General features: G+C 36.6%; 1 protein-coding gene across 1 annotated transcript in view; it reads left to right on the top strand.

The window, feature by feature from the left end:
• Nucleotides 1–18,494, top strand: part of TXK (TXK tyrosine kinase) — a 38,579-nt gene extending 20,085 nt beyond the window's left edge. Inside the window, exons 9-14 of the mRNA XM_023506769.2 lie at nucleotides 105–276; nucleotides 2,928–3,144; nucleotides 5,083–5,147; nucleotides 7,050–7,168; nucleotides 11,921–12,078; nucleotides 17,668–18,494. Of these exons, the coding sequence (XP_023362537.1) occupies nucleotides 105–276; nucleotides 2,928–3,144; nucleotides 5,083–5,147; nucleotides 7,050–7,168; nucleotides 11,921–12,078; nucleotides 17,668–17,736 (800 nt within the window). The 3' untranslated portion in view covers nucleotides 17,737–18,494. The remainder of the gene's footprint in view (nucleotides 1–104; nucleotides 277–2,927; nucleotides 3,145–5,082; nucleotides 5,148–7,049; nucleotides 7,169–11,920; nucleotides 12,079–17,667) is intronic.
• The last annotated feature ends 833 nt before the right edge of the window (nucleotides 18,495–19,327 follow it).

The following is a 19,327-nucleotide window of genomic DNA, read 5'->3' as shown; positions in this document are numbered from 1 at the left end:
AACGGAAAGTTTGGGCTGGATATTCTCTAAGATCCCTTCCAGTTTTGATAATCTATGATTCTCTGCCATTTTCCCTAAGTAACATATAGGTTTTGTTTTTCCAGAGAAATGGAAGATTGATCAATCTGAGTTGACTTTTATAAAGGAGGTTGGGAAAGGCCAGTTTGGTGTGGTCCATTTAGGTAAATGGAAATCCCAAGTCCTAGTGGCTATTAAGGCCATCAATGAAGGAGCCATGTCAGAAGATGACTTCATTGAAGAAGCTAAAGTGATGATGTAAGTATATATAATGCCCAGGAAAATGTTGAAAAGTTAATCAAAGAAAGAATGTGGGGCCTGTGGTAATTGGGAAGACATAATTCATCTTTTGCAGGTGACAGAATCAAACTGACTTGTCCCTAACAGATGAATGATTTGCTTGACTACTTCAAAAGGTCATTGCAATAATCATTATAGGTAATGGTGGATTATCTTTTTAGTTGTATCTTCATGAAGAGAATATCTTTATGAATTGCCGTGGCCAGTTGTTGTCAGCCAGACTAACAACATAGCTGGGATCATAATGGAAGCCTTTCTGGTTTATTAGGGCATGGAAGAGTTTGAACTTCAGAATTGACTTCCAGAATCCACTGTCACTTCTGCTCCATGACTGCTTTATTTTTAATATGTATATATGTGTATATACACGAATATTTCTAAGTATATATTTCTATAGAAAGATATATACACACATGCATATATGTATATATAGATAAATAATACACACATCCATATGTTTCCCAGGGATGTGAGAAAGGCATCTCTGGTCTATTGCTGTTGTAGGGTCATGGGTAGCTATTTTCTTCCTCTATCTTCCCAGACTCAGTTCTAACCATCATGTAAGTCAACCTTTATCTTATAGTTCATGTGAACAATTCAGCAGGTATAGGAAAAAATACATGAAAAGTAAAAAAAAAAAAAAAAAAGATTATGGGAAAATGAGAGGAATCTGTGGTTGGAGTTCTTAGCCAATTAGAAAAAATCAGTTTTTAGTTCAATGTCAAGAGAAAATTCTTCAGCTACATTAAGGGGGACCAAGCTTCTAGGAATAGTCTTTTTGACTGTAACAATACATTAGCGACTCATATTAAACTTGCTCTCCAATAAGATCTCTAGATCTTTTTAAAACCAACTAATTATGTTCTTCTCTTATACTTGTGAAGTTGACTTTTTGTACCCTTGTGCAAAACTTGTATTTCTTCCTCCTTAATTTTATCTTGTTATATTTATCTCAATGTTCTAACTTGTCAAGATGATTTTAGAGCCTGACTTTGTTAGCTAACTTTGTAACTTTGATGAGAATATCATCTAAGATTTTATCTAAGTCATTGTTAAAAAGTGTTAAACTGTACAGGGTCAAGTATAAATCCATATATTCCATTGGACATATTGACAATGAATTTTACCCATCTTTGAACCAGGCCAGTTTCTAACCCATCTTCTAACCCATCTGATTGTATTATTATCTAATCCACAACACTCTATCTTTTCTTTTCTTTCTTTCTTTCTTTCTATCTAGCTTTCTATCTAGCTGCCTATGCTCCATCTTTTTCACAAGAATAACATCATTTTTAACTCGAGGTAAACTATGTTCATGGAATTCCCTTCATCTATTATTTTAATAATCTTGGTTTTTTTTTTTTTAAAGAAATCAAGTTAGACTGGTATGACCTGTTCTTAATAAAGCCAAGCTGGCTCTTTGTAATCACCAGTTCCTTTTCTAAAAGTTAACCAATCATCTTTTTAATGATTCTTTCAGTGTGCCTCTAGGCAAACTCTCTAAGACACTGAGTTACAAGATCTGCATCATTTCTCTGGACTGATGAGATCATGGTTCCTGAACAACTACAAAGAAACCAACTTGATCTCAAATCCATTCTTTCCTGTATGGTTGGAATATGACCGAGTTCATTTTTCATGGAAAGAACATTTTTGTTTCATTCTTATCTATTGAGATGTTTGTCTTGTTGGTCAGAATTAGCTCAAAGTTGCTGAAATATTTGTGGGTTTTTCCTTTTTATTTTTTTTTCATAGTTTGATATTTGTGTTTTTTCGAAGCAAATTCAACATAATATAACAACTCTTGATTATTCACATGTAGCTCCCTACATGTCATTTTAGATTATTTATGGTTATAACGAAACATTTTATTGCTCAAAGCAACTAGTATAAAATGTGTTCTCAAGCCAACTTTCAAAAACAAACTCGAGGAGAGATGTTGGCAGTAACTTGAGGATATTTCAAGGCCATCAGTGGGAATACTTTTCTGGGAGAAGGAACAAGGCGTGGATAACAAATATTAGCTTTCTATTTAGCTAGTGAAGTACTGAACTAAAGGAATATAAATGCTCTCCTTATCCTCTAAATTTCAGGGACCCAGGTCAAAGTCATGCTAATTATGAGTCTGATTAGAAGACATATTAAACTCAAGCAGGCTTTCCCATCATCACTCAGTGACTTCTTGATTTGGTACTTGCTCAGTCATTATTTTTCAGATTATAATTAATATTATTGTTTTAATTATCTGCTAATTTGGAATTTCACTATATCCCAAGAGTATGGGGAACACTGGGGAATGATTAGTGGAGATTGTCTATTTCATCTCACATTCTGAAAAAAACTCGGTTCTATAACTCTGGTCATATTTAAACCCAACTTAAATTAGTTAAAGAGAATAAAATTATTTTACCATCTTTAAAGTCAAGTTGTAAGGTTTTGTTAATAGAGCATTCAGAAGATGAAAATGCAAATTATTCCTATTATTTCAAAGCACTTTTTAAAGACTCTCCCTTCAAAAAAACAAAACAAGACAAAACCCCCTAACCCTATCTATCTATATTATGGTTGAGTTATAAAATTTCAATTCTTAAAACATATTTCTTGAACAGGAAATTATCTCATCCAAGACTAGTACAACTTTATGGAGTATGCATCCAACAGAAGCCACTCTACATAGTAACCGAGTTCATGGAAAACGGTTGTCTGCTTCATTATCTCAGACAGAGACAAGGAAGACTTAGGAGAGGGGTGCTACTGAGCATATGCCAGGATGTATGTGAAGGGATGGAGTACCTGGAAAGGAATAACTTCATTCACAGGGATTTAGTAAGTGTGTGTTGTTAACTATTCAAGATGTTAGACTTTCTTTTGCTTCATTTGTATTTTATCCAATGTGTGGATCGAATCTTGGGTTCTGCAAGACTATGTCAGTGTGAGACAAGCTTGGGAAGGTCCTACCAGCCTGGGAAAGCTTCCAGTATGTATTTGTATCTATTTTATATTTATTTATTGTATTCTACTCTATCCCACCTTTTCCTTTCTGAATGAGCATACTAACTGTATGACTTTTCATTTTTCATTTTATCCTGGCCCATGTGCCTAGCACCATACAAGTTCTTGATAAAGGCTTGTTGACTGAATGATTGATTAAGAAATCATTTATTAAATGCATATTATGTGCCAGGAAGAATGGTAGGATGAAAGATAAAAATGTAAAAGCAAGCTAGCTTACATTCCACTAAATCACCTTAATTTTAATTGGAATTATAAATCCTTTAAACATAACTTTGCCAAGAGTATATTTTAGGACAGAAAATGCCTTTTTGTGAGGTAGAAGTAACCTGTGTTCTTGAAGCCTTAAAGGTCATAGAGTACATATGTTTGATAACTCTTAATCAGGGCTTTCTGCTGATGGACTCACCCCGTGAAAACCAGCTAGCTAAATATAGAGGGGTTCCTCACCTGAAAATTGGTGCCTAGGTGGCAATTAAAAAAAAAAAAACATATGATCAAGGCAGCTAGTTGGTGCAGTGGATAGAGCACCAGCCCTGAAGTCAGGAGGACCTGAGTTCAGTTCTGACCCCAGACACTTAACACTTCCTGGCTGTGTGACCCTGGGCAAGTCACTTAACCCCAATTGCCTCAGCAGAAAAAACTATATATATGATCACTCATGATGACTTGCCTACTAAAGTACAATGTGATTATTTATGCAGATGAAATCAGGGGTTCCTGGAGAACTAAAGCATAAAAATGAAAAGCTGAGGGGATGTTTAGTATTATGGGATAGTGAAGTCCTGGGCGTGGGTGCAGGAAGATGCATAGAAATATTTCCTCCGAGTACTTTGGACAACACCCTCGGTAGGGCTACTAAGTCAAAGACCAGTTGAAGTACACAGATATTCTCTTTGTGTGTACTTTGTGTTCAAAGTGTTATTAAAGTTAATAACAAGTTTCTTTAACTCTCTGACTCAGGCAATTGTCTACAACTATTCAACCAGAGACCAGTTGTTCGACATAGAACATTTATCTCTTAGTATATCTTTTATGTTAATGTAAGTTATGTCTAACATACTCAAGAAATAATGCTAAGATAAATGGCTAAGTTTATGATGGTATGTAATTAAAAGTTTTACCTTAGAGGAAGTGAATCTTTCTTGGGTTTGGTGTATCAACCATTGTAGAGGCTGAAGTGATAGGCTTAGAGGAAGGAAGATCTAGATTCAGATTTTATATTTGACACTTATTAGTTGCACAATCATGAACCAGTAAATTCTCTGAGACCCAGCTAACTCTCTAAGAAAGCAAGAAATCTTAGTGAAGAGCGTCATCAGTTTAAAATTTGGGTGAAGGCACCTAGATGGTGTCATAGCGCACAGATTGCTGGACCTGGAGTCGGGAGGATTCATCTTTGTGAGTTTAAATCCACCCTCAGAGACTCACTAGTTGTGTGAATCTCAGCAAGTCACTTAACTCTGTTTGCCTCAATTTCCTCATTAAATGAGCTGAAGAAGAAAATAGCAAACCATTTTGTTATCTTTGCCAAGAAAACCTCAAATGGCATCATGAAGAATTAGATATAATTGAACAACAATAATCAGTGAGGTTATTTTATCATTCACAAGAGCCACTACTAATGGATCATGGGAGTAGAGGCTGAAAAATGGAGGAAGGGGGACAAATGAACTGGGAAGAGGAAGGTACGGTAGAACAAGTTTTGCTGGAGTAGAATTTTGCCCGTGAATCTTTCTCCTTTTTCCACAGGCTGCCAGAAATTGTTTGGTGAGCGCCACATTCATAGTAAAAATTTCAGACTTTGGAATGACAAGGTAATAGAACATGTAAGAACCTAGAATCATCATTTTTTAAAACTTTGCTTTTTGTTGATTTGTTCTTTGTTAAGTTAATAATCTTCATATGCCTCCTGTGGACAAAATACAAAGATTACAAAGACTTTGTCCTATCTATATGGATTGCACATGGACTAGTTGTTATATAAAAATGGAGTATTAAGACTATTTAATGGATACAGACTCAGGGATTCAGGAAGACTTCCCATAGAATGGGGCTCTTGAACCCCATCCTGAAAGATGAGTAGGATAGCAAAGGACAGGTGGTGGACTGGGAAAGATCATTTTATCAACCAGTCTTGTACTCTTAAGAGAGAGTTAGCTTTATGGGCTGTTTTTGTGGCTCTTGTTTCCTGTTGACCCAGTTCTGGGGAACTGAAAATATCTGTGCACATACTGAGTCCAGGTGTTAGATTGAGGTTTCCTCCTCTAACTAATTTTCTGACCATAATTCTGGTCATTCTGTCATCTTTATAATGAGGCATTTGGTTTTTCTTTGTATGAAAGAAAGATTAAGAAATGGAAACACAGAGAGATACACACAGAGAAAGACATAAAGATAAAGAAAGACAAAAAATATTATATAGCCCAGAAGGGTTTCTGGTGCATGTGTGGACTTTTGAAATGGGACAGTGGCAGGATAACAGTTTAATCTTCTTTATTTTCCAAGCATCAATATCTGAAGCTTTACAGACTGATAATCCCTGTCTTCCAGGAACTCATCCATTTCCTGGAAGCAAGTCCAAAATTCTGTCAAAGGAGATGATAATTTTTTCCTTTTTCATTATAATGAATGAGAAAGTAGCAAATGTCAATGTTGACAATTGAATAAAGAAAGAAAGCATTAAAACACCCTTTAAATTCATTCTTTTTAAAATTTAAAGTTTAACAAGAGGTTTGGCAATTGTTAATGCTGTAAAGTTACCCATGTATATATCCTGTAAATAAAAGGCTATTAAAAAAAAAAAATTTAAAGTTTAAATTCATTTTGTGATAAAATGTATTTATGAATTTGATGCTTAGAGTTGGTTCCCATGTCTTTTTTCCTTTCTCAGAACTGGTTGCTAAACTTGAATGCTGTTTTTTAAAAGCTTTATCGATGCTTTTTGTTTTTATTACCACAATCATTTCCCAACATATGCCTCCACCATTGAGCCCTCCCTTGTAACAGGGAAAAACAGTCAAATAAAGCTGATATAACAATAACATTTCACTGTGTATACCATATTCTGCACCCTTAGTCCCTCACCACTTTCTCAGAATGAGTGTGGTTCTCTGGTTATATAAATTTTAATAGGTAAGTCGTTATGATGATTAACCTGTCTAGGCAGATGATTTGTGTCTGAGGAATTGCTATAGGTTTGTGAAACCCAAACAACGTAAATACTGACATTAACTAGTAAAGTGTGGAGCAAAATGGTGTCTACACGGATAAAAAGAAGAGACAGTCACAAAACTTCTTTGTATTAAAGGATTATGACCACCCCTTTTTTGCTTTCTTCATTTTTCTTGAGTTTATTTTGATTTTTTTAGTCTGTTTTCTTTCACAATATGGAAATGTGTTGTATGAGCATACTTGTATGATCTATCTTAAGCAGTTTGCCTTCCCAAGGGAGGTTGTATGTGTAAGCGGAAAGAAAGGCAGAAAATATGGAATTCAAGAGTTTTTAAAACTTTTTGTTTTTATATGTACCTGGGAGAAAATAAACTACTAAATAAATTTTTAAAAAAGATTTCAAATAGGAAAAATAAAAGGATTATGTCTTACTCCTTTTTAGAAGAATTTTGCTATATAGCCAATCTAAAGTTCCCTGAGGATTTGAATGGAAGGGGGGAACCTGTCATAATTAATGTGTTTTATCTGTATTCATGTGATCATAGGTATGTTTTGAATGATGAATATATCAGCTCTTCAGGTGCCAAGTTCCCAGTTAAGTGGTCAGCCCCCGAAGTCTTTCACTTCAACAAATACAGCAGCAAGTCTGATGTCTGGTCATTTGGTGAGTTCACTTGATGAAACTGTTTTGACTTTGGTTGCTAAACAGACTAGGACTATCCATTCACCTTGTTTCTTAGTGCAAGATAAGATTCTCATGGAGGCTTTTCAAATCTTCTCTGTGTGGTATGAAACATCCAAACAGCCTTTGTTGGCTTCTATAATGTACATGCTTATGAGATTGCACATTTTCCTTTCCAAGTCGAGTTAATGAAAACTTTAAATTTCAAAATAAAGCAAAGAGTCTGCCAATTGAAAAACACAGTCGCTCTTTCCCTTTCCCCTTGACAGCTTTTCTCCACTTTCTTGAAAAGAAAATTGATTCCAGGGCATCTGTAGCTATTGCATAATAAACTTCCTCATCAGTTAATGAATTTGTAAATAGAGCTAGCATTTAAACTTGTAAAATATTCCTATTGTTCACCAGGAAACATAAACTTATTGCCCTCTGTTCATAAAATGGAACCTCCAAATTTAATTCATTGTCTTGAGATTTTGTAGAATTTAGGTAGCTTTAAGATATAGCATAGAGTCTTAGGTAAGATGCATATTATAAAACGTGATGTACATGTTTATGCTGGTCTTCATATAGGAAAGTGATCATACATAGAGACCTAGCCTTAATAGAGCATATATACATATATTTTTTTTTTTCTTCAAGATTAGCAGTAGATCTGAACTCAATCATTCATACTGTCCAGGCCAGTCTCATTTGTGCCTAAAGACTTTCATTTATGTAATGGCTGACCATGGTTAGGAATGGAGTTTGTGATCAAAGAAAAGACATTAAAAAAGTTCAAACCCCAATAGTATCAAGCAGGTAACCTCAACCTTTTTAAGCTCTTCTCTATTTATACATATAGTGATAATAGCAGATGACACTTGAATAATAGAATCACGGAACATGAGAAATGGAAAGGATTTTCAGAAGCTTTAATCAAAACCCTTCATTTTGTAGGTGAGGAAATAACATTTTGGACAACAATTTAGCTAAGAGATTGCACCCCTGTGTATACAGAACAACAACCCCAAGTTAGTCTTCAGGTGAATACTAAAAAATTCCTGTTGGGAGTGTCTTTAAGTAGTCTCTGTAATTAACAACCAGTTACTGAATATTTATTGTGTGTACAACAAACACTGTACTGGATACTAAAGAACTCTTTAAATTAAATTTTATTTTTTGCAATTAGTGAAAATCTACTTTTTTTCTCATGACTGAAAATAAAAAAACAAAACAAAAAACAAACATGTATAGTCAAGCAAGATGATTTCCCACATTGGCCATGGCCTATATATATATATATATATATATATATATATATATATAAACATTTTTATTTAAAATTTTGAGTTCCATATTCTATCCACTCCTCCCTTCCTTCCCCCTCTCTCTGCGAGAGTAAACAATCAGATATAGGTTACATTTATGCAGTTATGTAAAACACTTTCATATTAGTCATTTGGTATAAGGAGATTAATAAAAAACTAAAAAAAAATAAAAGACTCATATAAATGAAAGAAAGAAAGTGAAAAATAGCATGTTTCAATCTACATTCAATCAATATCAATTCTTTCTCGGGAGGTGGATAGTATGCTTCATCATTAGTCTTTTGAGATTGTCTTGGATCATTATATTACTGAGAATAGCTAAATTATTCACAGTTCTTCATTGAACAATATTGCTATCACTACATACAACATTCTCCTAGTTCTGTTTGCTTCACTTTGCATCAGTTCATATAATATCCTTTTTGTATTTCTTTCTTTTCTTTTCTTTTTTTCTCTGAGGCAATTGGGGTTAAGTGACTTGTCCAAAGTCACACAGCTAGGAAGTGTTAAGTGTCTGAGGTCAGATTTGAACTCAGGTCTTTCTGACTTCAGGGCTTGTGCTCTATCCACTGAACCACCTAGCTACCCTCTTTTTGTATTTCTTATAGCACAATAGTATTCCCATACAATCATAAGCCACACCTTGTTTAGCCATTCCCCAATTGATGGGCATCCTTTTGATCTCCAATTCTTAGCCACAACAAAAAGAGCTACTATAAATATTTTTGTACATACGGATTCTTTTCCCTTTTTATGATCTCTTTGGGACCCAGATCTAGCAGTGGTATTTCTAGATCAAAGGATATGCACAGTTTTATAGCCCTTTGGGCATAGTTCCAGATTGTTCTTCAGAATGGCTGGTTCAGTTTATAACTCCACCAATAGTGCCTTAGTGGTAAAGGCTGCTTTTTAAATAAAATTTCATTATTTATTTATTTTTTAGCATTCTTTTATTTTTTAATTTTAAATTGCAAATCCAAATTCTCTCTCAGCCTCCCATCTCCCTCGTTCACTCACTGAGAAGGCAAGCAATATAGTAATACAGGTGAAATCATGCAAAACAGATTTCCACGTTTGCTGTTTCAAAAAAAAAGCAAGAAAAATGGAGAAAGTGAGAAGATTATACTTCATTTTGCATTCAGACTATTTAAGTTCTTTCTCTGGAGGTAGTTGACTTTTTTTTTTTTTTTCAGCATGAGTCCTTTATAAGTATTGTACATATCAGAGTGATGAAGTCTTTTACAGTCATCATCATTACAACATTGCTGTTACTGTGTACAATGATCTCCCTGTTCTTTGTACTTCAATTTATGTTTATTCCTATAGGTCTCGCCTTGTTTTTCTGAAACCAACATTTCCCTATTTCTTATAGTATAGTGCGACTTCATCATAAGCAAATGCTACGACTTCTTTAGCCATCTCTCAATTAATGAACATCCCCCTCAATTTCTAATTCTTTGCTACCACACACCCAAAAAACCCTGATAAAAATATATTTGTACATATAGGAAGGATACTTTTCTTAATGGGTATGAGAGAAAGTAAAAACCACAGCTGACATTTATATAATCTCCATAGTTTTCAAAATATTTTGAATTCATTATCTCCTTTGATCTTTACCCTAACCTTGTGAGGTATGTAATCAAATACTTTTGTGTTTATTTTACAGATAATATAAGTCATGACTGACATTTATACAGTGCGTTAGCAGACAGTGTAGGTAGAGACCTAGACTTGGAATCAGGAAGGCCTCATTTCACATACCAGAGCATGGGAAAGCCATATAATCTCTCCATGTATCAAACAATTATCTGAGACTAGACATTACACATAAGTTACTTATTGATATTGGTAGAACACACCAGAAATCAGACCTGAAATTGAAGCTGGTTTTGGACATTTAGGGGCTGTGTAACCTGAGCAGATTACTTGATTTCTAGCTACCTCAGTCTCCTTAAGTGTAAAATGGGGATAATTATAGCACCTACTTCACAGAATTCTTGTGAGGATTGAATGAGTTAAAATGTCTAAAATGCTACCCCCTCGCACGTACTATTTCCTCCCTTCCTTCCTTTCTCCTTCCCTTTTTTCCCTCCTCCTTCCCTCACTCCTTTCCTATCTCCTTCCCTCCCTCCCTCCTTCCCTTCTTCCTTCCACCCTCTCTTCTTTCCTTCCATTTTTTCCTACTTCCTTCTCTCCCTCCCTCCTTCCTTTCTTCTTTCCCTCCCTCCCTCCTTTCTCTCTCTCTCATTCCTTCCATCCTTCTTTCCTTCCCATATTGAATATATTCAATTTCCAAAGTGCAAACATACACACATGTGTGTATATACACACATAAATATATACATGTGTGTATCTACATATATATATACACACAGAGAGAAAAAAAGAGAACAAATGTGAGAGAACATGTACGCTTACTTTGAGGTTTGCTAAGTGTCTCATATGCATTAGCTCCTTTCTCATAAACTTCCTTTGAAGTAAGTACTATAGATATTATTTTTCCCATTTTACAGATAAAAAAAAACAAACAGATTCAGAGAGGTTTTGATTTTTTGCAAGGTTGTACAGCTAATAAGTGTTGGATCTCAAGTCTTTCAGATGCTGAGTCCTGAGTTGTTTCTGCTCCCTCATGAGAATCAGAGAGACTGAATGATTTGCCTGAGGTTGCCATTGCCAGGGATGGGTTTCACTGCTCAGATCTTTTGACTCCAGTGTCATTGTTCTTTCATTTCTGCCTCAGTTGTCAACTACTTGGGAAAAATAACTCAACTGTGTACTTTCCCCTAACCACAGTCAAGCGGACTGAATCCTATACTTTCTGGCTGGTGGGGCTAGGTGAATGAATGATTGCCATCATGGGAATGTAGCCTATATAACCCTGCCATTTCTGGAGAATCTCAATGGTAACCTTTGTGGGGACACGGATGCTACTTAGGACACATACACACATTCAAGGAACATGGTGGGCCATTTCGGACCTGCTGAGAAAGGAGAGGACTTTTAATTTCAATTTTAATTCAGATGACTTTCCATTTGCAATTCTTTTCAGAGACTAAGGGCCACTTTGTCCACTTTCTTTTTTTTTTATTTTATTTTATTTATTTTTTTTATTTAATAGCCTTTTATTTACAGGATATATGCATGGGAAACTTTACAGCATTAACAATTGCCAAACCTCTTGTTCCAATTTTTCACCTCCACTTTGTCCTCTTTCTAATCTTTAGCACTACGTGATTATTGCTCAAGAACTGGAAAAGTCAAAGGGATGTTTATATATTTTGATACTTTTTTTAGTGTTTTAAAAAATAAATTGTTATTGACCTTTTCATTGCCCCTTTTCCATTATTCCCCATGTCCATTCCAGAAAGCCAACATTAAAAAAAATAATAATTGTTCCCTTTCTCTGTATTTTATTTTATTTTAGGAATCCTGATGTGGGAGGTTTTTACTGAGGGCAAGATGCCTTTTGCAAAGGAGTCCAATTTACAAGTTATAGAAGCGATTTCCAAAGGCTTCCGGCTGTATCGTCCGCTTTTGGCTCCAATGATTGTGTATGAAGTCATGTACAGCTGCTGGCATGAGGTTTGCCTTTCTTCCCTTTCTAACTTAGGCTAGAGGTTCTCTCTTCTGGCACTGTTTCATACATGGACTCAAGAACCCATTGGTAAAAGTGAAGAAAGTGTCTATTTCACATATATGGTTCATAGAACCTTATGTGATGGCCCCATCTGGGTGCTTTGATATGTTACTTTATCCTTTATCTGCTATTTTGCATTGTCCTTTCTTCTGCAAAGGTCAGTGGGCTGTTTTTCCTTTAAAAAATCCCATCTAGTGGATAAATGTGACCTTGGTTATAAATGACATTGACTTGAGGTTTTGAGAAGTTGAATTCAGGTTTAAGTCCTTCCACTTAATTTGCTGTATAACCTTGGGCAAGTAAACACTTAATATGTGTGTGTCTCAGCAACCATTATTACAGAACAAAGAAGCTTGGATTGGACAGTCTCCAGACCTTTCTCCCCATGAAACCCTGGTCCTGTGATTCACAAAGGTTAGATGATGTGCCCAAAGACACAGGGTCAGTTGGCAGAAACAGAGTAGAAAGCCTTGAAATTTCCACCTTGAAAAGGGAGAGCAAGTGTTTTCATTTACATAACTTTCCATCTGTGTTGGTTTTTATAAGTAAAAAAGTACTTTTGCGGCACTTCTCGCTACCAAAAAGTGCAGCAGGCAGAAGCAAAATGAGAGCAGAACGACTCTTTCAGAGTCACTTCTGACATTAAAAGGCTGAACTTAAACCTAAAAGCCATAGGTTTACTAATGTTATACCACGGTTCTCTTTTGTTGTCCTGACTCAGTTTCCCTCATTATCACCTAGTCCTGCCTCGGTTTCCCTAATTGTTCTGCTCACCCCTCCCTCCTAATCATGATGATTCAGATAAGGAGAAAGACCTTTTATCTTAGGCATTATCAGAATATTGGGTGCCTCTCCCCACCCTGTAATCCCAATTATCGTTTGTCCCCTATGCCTCCCCTCACCCTGTCAGAACCTGATTGTTGGGGTCTGTCCCACTCTCAGCACCCTGACTCTGCCCCTGCCTCGCTCTACCCCCTGCGTCTGAGCCACGTGTATATATGTCATTGAGAACTCACATTGTGGGCTGGATTCTTGGAGACAATAGTCTCATTCAGCCCTGGGACCAAACCATGGGAGAGATCTTTTGACAATCCGGTTCTGAGAGGTGAGGGGAGGGATGGGGGACAAATGACAACTGGGATTACAGGGTGGGGAGAGGCACCCAACATTCTGATGATGTCTAAGATAGAAGGTCTTTCTCCTTATCTGGATCATCATGATTAGGAGGGAGAGATGGTTGAGCAGAACAATTCATTAGGCAGGACTGGGTCAGGATAATAAGGGAAACTGAGTCAGGACAATAAAAGAGAACTGTGGCATAACACTGCCCCCAATATCTTCCCTTTCTGGACACCGACCCAGCACCCAAACCCAACCCTCCCCTTGTCAGCAAACTCCTTTATACTTTTGGCAGGTCCTTTCTCTTCCTAAATTCAAAAAAAAAGAAAGAAAAGAAAACCAAAGCTGAATGAGAGAAGGGAAAGAGGGAGAGGAATGGAGAGAAGAAAAGAAAAAGAGGAAGAAGACAAGAAGACGGAAGAGGAGGATAAAAGGAAAAGGAAGAAGAAAAGGAAGAGAGGGAGGGGAAAAGGAAGGAAGGAAAAGTAAAAGAAACTTCAAACCCAAATGATAGATATGGGAAAATAGATACATAGCAATCAGTTTGTCATTTAGACGGTGACTATTGATATTATAAAAGGAAATTTCTTTTATAGTAGAATCAAATGAAATAATATGTGATTAGTCAGCAGTTCCTCTGGGGAAGATCTGGGGTTTTTAATGGATAGCAGTCTCCATGTGAGTCAACAGTGTGCCAAAAAACCTCCAAAAAACAAAACAAAACAAAACCCTAAGATGATCTTATGTGACATTAAAAGATATAGAGTATCCAGGCACTGGAAAGGAATTCTAACCTGATTAGAACAGCATTATATTCTATTTGGGGGATCACATTTTAGGCAGCATGTTGTTGATAAGCTGGAGAGTGTCCAGAGGAGTAAAACTACAATGGAGGAGGGTCTTGAGATTATGAGAGATGAAGATCACCTGATGGAATTTGTTAGGCATACTGTAGCAGTCTTTGAGATCCTTTCCAACTCTGACCTACTGTGTGAATTCTCTCAGTGTTCACACTCCTTAAGGTGTCAGCTACTCCCTGAAATCCCATGAGAGCTTGGGTTAGACTTATTCTCTAATATATTTTCATTGGAGTCATACTTCATATTTAAAATTTTGTTACACTTACTTTTGATTATTTTTTTACATGGTTTTTCTTTCCATTTCCATTTTTGTAGCTATTGTGTATACAGTTACTCTTCTACATTGTGGGGGTTAGTAGGGGCACAGTATCCCCAAAATCTGGAAAATTCTAGTAAAAAGTTTTGGTCTTTCTTCTTCCTAGAGAAATCTAATTTTTCCTTTTTATGGGGTGTTTACAATCAATGCCTTATGTAAAATTTGGGTCATCTGTGGCTGCTGCAAAATTGCCCCAAATTTGCTACTTAACTTTTTATATTGACCTGCAATACATTGAAACTGAGATGGGAAAAGTTACATTGTGGAAGGGATAATTATTGTTTTCTTGGTTCTGTTTACTTAACTCTTCATCAGTTCATAGCAATCTTTCCATGCTTTTCTGTATTCATTATATATATCATTTTTGTTTTTTTACAGAACAGTTAAAATGCCACTAGGTTATATACCACAGTTTGTTTAGTCAATCCCCAATTAATAGGTTACCAGTTCTTTACTATCACAAAAAGTATTACTATAAATATTTTGAAGTATATGGTAACTTTCTTCTATCAATGCAATCCTTGGAGTATAAATCCAGTAATGGAGTCTTTGGTTCAAAGAATAGGGACGTTTTAGTCACTTTGTTTACATAATTCCGAGATGATTTCCAAAATGGTTGAACTATTTCACAGCTCCACCAGCAACGTATTAGTGTATCTTTTCATTCTACAATCCCTCCAACGTTAACGGTTGTCATTTTGGGAGCAATCTGTCAATTTGCAATTGTGAAATTGTGAGGTGAAACGTCAGTCATTTTGATTTGATTTGTTAGTGATTGGAACATTCTTTTATATGGTTCTGAATACTTTCCAATTCCTTATTTTGAGAACTGCTTATAACCTTAAATCACTTACTCACTCAAATGAAGAATGACTATTAGTCTTCTATGTAGATTTACTGATTATTTATATAATCGGTTGCCAAACCCTTATTATAAAATTTTGATATAAAAATTCCCCTCTCCCCATATCATCATTTCTTATTCTAGGTTTTGTCTGTGAAGTAGTTTTTCAGTTTCATACAATCACAGTTATCTATTTTATCTTTTGTAATTGAATTGCCTCTATCTCTTGTCTGGTTAAGAATGCATTTCCTACCCAAAGCTGGGAGAGGTACATAATCTACTTTTCTTCCAACCTTTTTATAGTCTAATAATTCCAATTTCCACCAGACTGCTTTTCAGTTTTCCTAGTGATTTTTATCAAAGATTTTTTTCACAGGTAATTAATGTTTTCCACTTAATCAAACACTGGGCTATTGAACTCCACTCCCTCCCTCCTCCCCATTCTCCCCTTCTTTTCTCTTTCTCTTTTTTTTTAAAAGACCAGATATGTGGGTACATTGGTATCCTGAACTCCCCAGAAGGAAATTCCTCTACCAACCCAGATTAACACCTCCTTCGCTTGGGGAGAGCTGAGAAGAAGGCGACAAAACTAATATGTGTTAAAGGTTGTATTTAAATCCAGGTCTTTCTGACACAAAGCCAGCTTTCAATATATACTATTCTGCTTTTCTCAAACTAATTTTTCCTTACATTTCACTTTTAGTATCTTACTTGCTTAACTCAAGAACCTACAATGACCCCCGATTTATTCCCCACAAAATCCCACACATCTGCCTACTTTTCATGGCTCTCCATAATCCCTCTATCAAGTCCAACTCTCCTACCTGGATTTCAAGGCCTCCAAGTTTATAGTCAGTCATTCAGTCAATAAATATCTATTAAATGCTTACTATGTGACAAGCACTGGTTTAGGTACTAATAGTAAATATAAAGCAAAAGACGGTCCTATTCTCAAGGAATTTTCAGTTTAATAAGTGAGACGATATGCAAACAATTATGTACAAACAAATTATATATCACATAAATTAGAAATAGGCTCAAGGCACCATAAATTTTGAGTTGGAAAAAAAATCCTAAAGGTCACCTATAATCAAGTAACATTTATATGTAACGTCCACCACATCCATTTTTCTCTATGATCTCTCTTGCTTCTGAAGTAATTGGCTGTCTCTTATCAGCAGCACAGTTTCCCTCTTAACTGTTCTCATATAGGTTTCCTATGGAATGAAAGCTTAGTGTATATATGGCTCAGCCTTTATTGTTAGTCTGCTATGAGTGAGGAGCCGTTATGGCAGAGGGGAAGAGGGGAAATGATCTTTCTGAGTCTTGTTTTCTTCATTTACAAAGGACAAGCAGCACTAACCCCACAGGCTGATTGGGAGGATGCAATTACAGAATATACAGAGTGCTCTGCAAACCCTAAAAAAATAGCATAATGAAGGGATCTTTCTCTTCCAAATCCCATAACCTTTTATTTCTATACTACCTAAAGATTCTGAACTAATTTAGATTTAGAAAACCTCTGGGTAGCAAACAGTGGAGAATACTGATGTTGTTTTTAAACCTTTTGGAGGACTGGCCCCAGCCTGCCATATTGCATTCCATCCCAGTTGTAGTTATTATTTTGCCAACGTGCCTCCTTTTGGCACCTGCTTCTTCCCCTGCTTTTCTGGGAGCTGGCGTCCTCACTCCTTGAGGACAGGACTGTCTTTCTTTTGGCTTGCATTTATATCCCAGTTCTTATGTTGCCTGCTTACCTTTAAACTATCCCATGACTATGACCCTTCCCCTGTCCTCTGCCCCAATTTTTTTGGCCTAGTGTCCTGAAGCTTTCATATTTGGACATCATACACATGAAGAGGTGACTGAAAAAAAGCAAAAAGTAATAATATGAATATAGTTAGCATTTATTTATATAGTGCTTCAAGGTGTGCAAAATTCTGTCTATATGCTATTTCATTAGAATATAACAATCCTGTGAAACAGGCGAAAGTATTCCTTTCATTTTCCAGCTGCCAGAAAATTCATTTTCTCTTTCTTTCTCTCTCCCTCCCTCCCTTCTCCTCTTCCTTTATCTTCTTCCTCTCTCACTTTCTCTCTTTCTCTTTCTGTTTCTATCTCTCTCTCTTTCTGTCTCTGTCTCTCTCTCATACACACAAAACACACACACACACACATACACACACACAGAGTCCTTCACTTTTTACTAGCTTGTGTTTGTGACTAACTCCCACACTAATGTCTGTGCTGAAGAGGCTCAGCCTACGGCCAAATCTGATGGCTCTCCTCTTGCATGGATTCTTCTGCTTGGGGTTGTGTCTGCCTGCCAGGCAGGTCTATAACCTATGTCAAAGTGCATCTTCTGATGACTGTTTTCTTATCTGACCTCTTACAGAAACCTGAGGGCCGCCCTACTTTTGCTGAATTGACTCAGACACTCACGGATATAGCAGAGACTGGGTGACCCGAGATGGAACTTCAAAGATCCCAACGCCGGTGTCTTTCTTGCCCAGTTGTCAGGAAAGGAAATTCCTTTTTTGGTCATTGATAACGATCTTCTGTAGAAAGTTGCTGATGATGGATGACCTTTGTACATTGGGAAGATGTATGAAGCTTTTAATTTATTTTATATCTTTGACCCCGAGTTTCTCCAGTGACTTATTAAATTGTCTTCACCTGAGCGTGCTAATCAGCAAGTGGGACCCAACATTTCTTTGTGGTGAGCTGGGGGAGCTCTGGGGAATCTGACTAAAACCCCACTCTTCTCTGAGTTTTAGATTATGAAAATGTGATGGCTTTTTGGTCAAAGCCACAGAATAAAACGGCTGGGAGGAGGAGCCAGACCCTCTGGATGTGTGGATTTAGGCAGATTCCCAAGTATTTCCATCTGCCAAGACTTTTGATTCCTGCAGGGATTTGTTGGAAAGAGAAGATGAGACAAAAGAATTAATCTTGCCAAGCTATAAGGAAGTTGTGTAGTAGAGGGGTTTGACCTGCCATGGAGCCCTTACCCTCTCAAAAAAGATTGTTGAGAGCTAAGTGGATGGATGGCCTGCTAGATGTCACCTCAAGTCACTTCTCTCTTTTCTTTGCTCCTTCCTCAACTTGGGTGAAAGAGCAGCTTTCTTTGCCCTATTTTCCACTGACCATCCAAGCCAGCCCTACTAGCTGCAACTCCCATGCTGCTGACATATAATTCACTTTCAGTTCTCATCAGTTTATATAAATGGGGGGGGGGGGGGGAGAGAGAGAATGACGACTGCCAAGCCTAATTTATGTCATTAATGATAAGAGAGTGAAGAGAAGAAAAAAGAGAATTTTTGAACTTTTAAAAAAAGAGTCCAGAGACTCTTCTTTCTCATTGTGAACTTGGATAGGGAGTATCTTCTCCCTAGGAATAAGTATATCATCCCTAAACCAGTGATGTGCTGGTAAATGTTTAACAACTGACTTTATAGGGGGGAAAATGTACTCAAGACAAATTTTTAAGTTTCACCTGCATTATTAACATTTTCACCGTCACTTTCTTAAGTGTTGACAACTATCAAAACAATAAATCAATGCCTGATATATAACATCCGCTGATTTCCAAGGTGTATATGATTACTAAAAATTTAACAATCAGCTCTTGTGAGACATAGGCACTGGGACCAACACGGCACTGCCCTAGATCCATAAATGCAGAGAAACATAAGGGGGAAAAAAAGGGCTGGAGCTGGGGCTCAGAGACAGGGAGTCATAGGATCCTAGACTTAGAGCTGAAAGAGATGGCTAAAGGTCACTTAATTCTGCTTATTTTACAAATGAGGAGTAGAAGTCTGAGAAAGGAGTCAGCCTAAGGTGACAGGTAGTAAGTTAGTAAAGCTGGGATTTGAACCCAGTGATTCCAAATCCATCCTTCTTTCCAGTATTCCATCCTATATCAAAATGGATTTTTCTCCAATATTATCAAAGCTTATTAACGGGGACTCTGAGAGAGTATTGAACTACCTAAAAATGCACAGCTAATAAACACGAGTCAGGATTTGCAGAATGCTCTAACCATTACATCAAGC

Source organism: Sarcophilus harrisii, chromosome 6, assembly GCF_902635505.1.
Source record: "Sarcophilus harrisii chromosome 6, mSarHar1.11, whole genome shotgun sequence".
NCBI lineage: Eukaryota > Metazoa > Chordata > Mammalia > Dasyuromorphia > Dasyuridae > Sarcophilus > Sarcophilus harrisii.
This window is presented reverse-complemented; position numbering and strand designations above follow the sequence as displayed.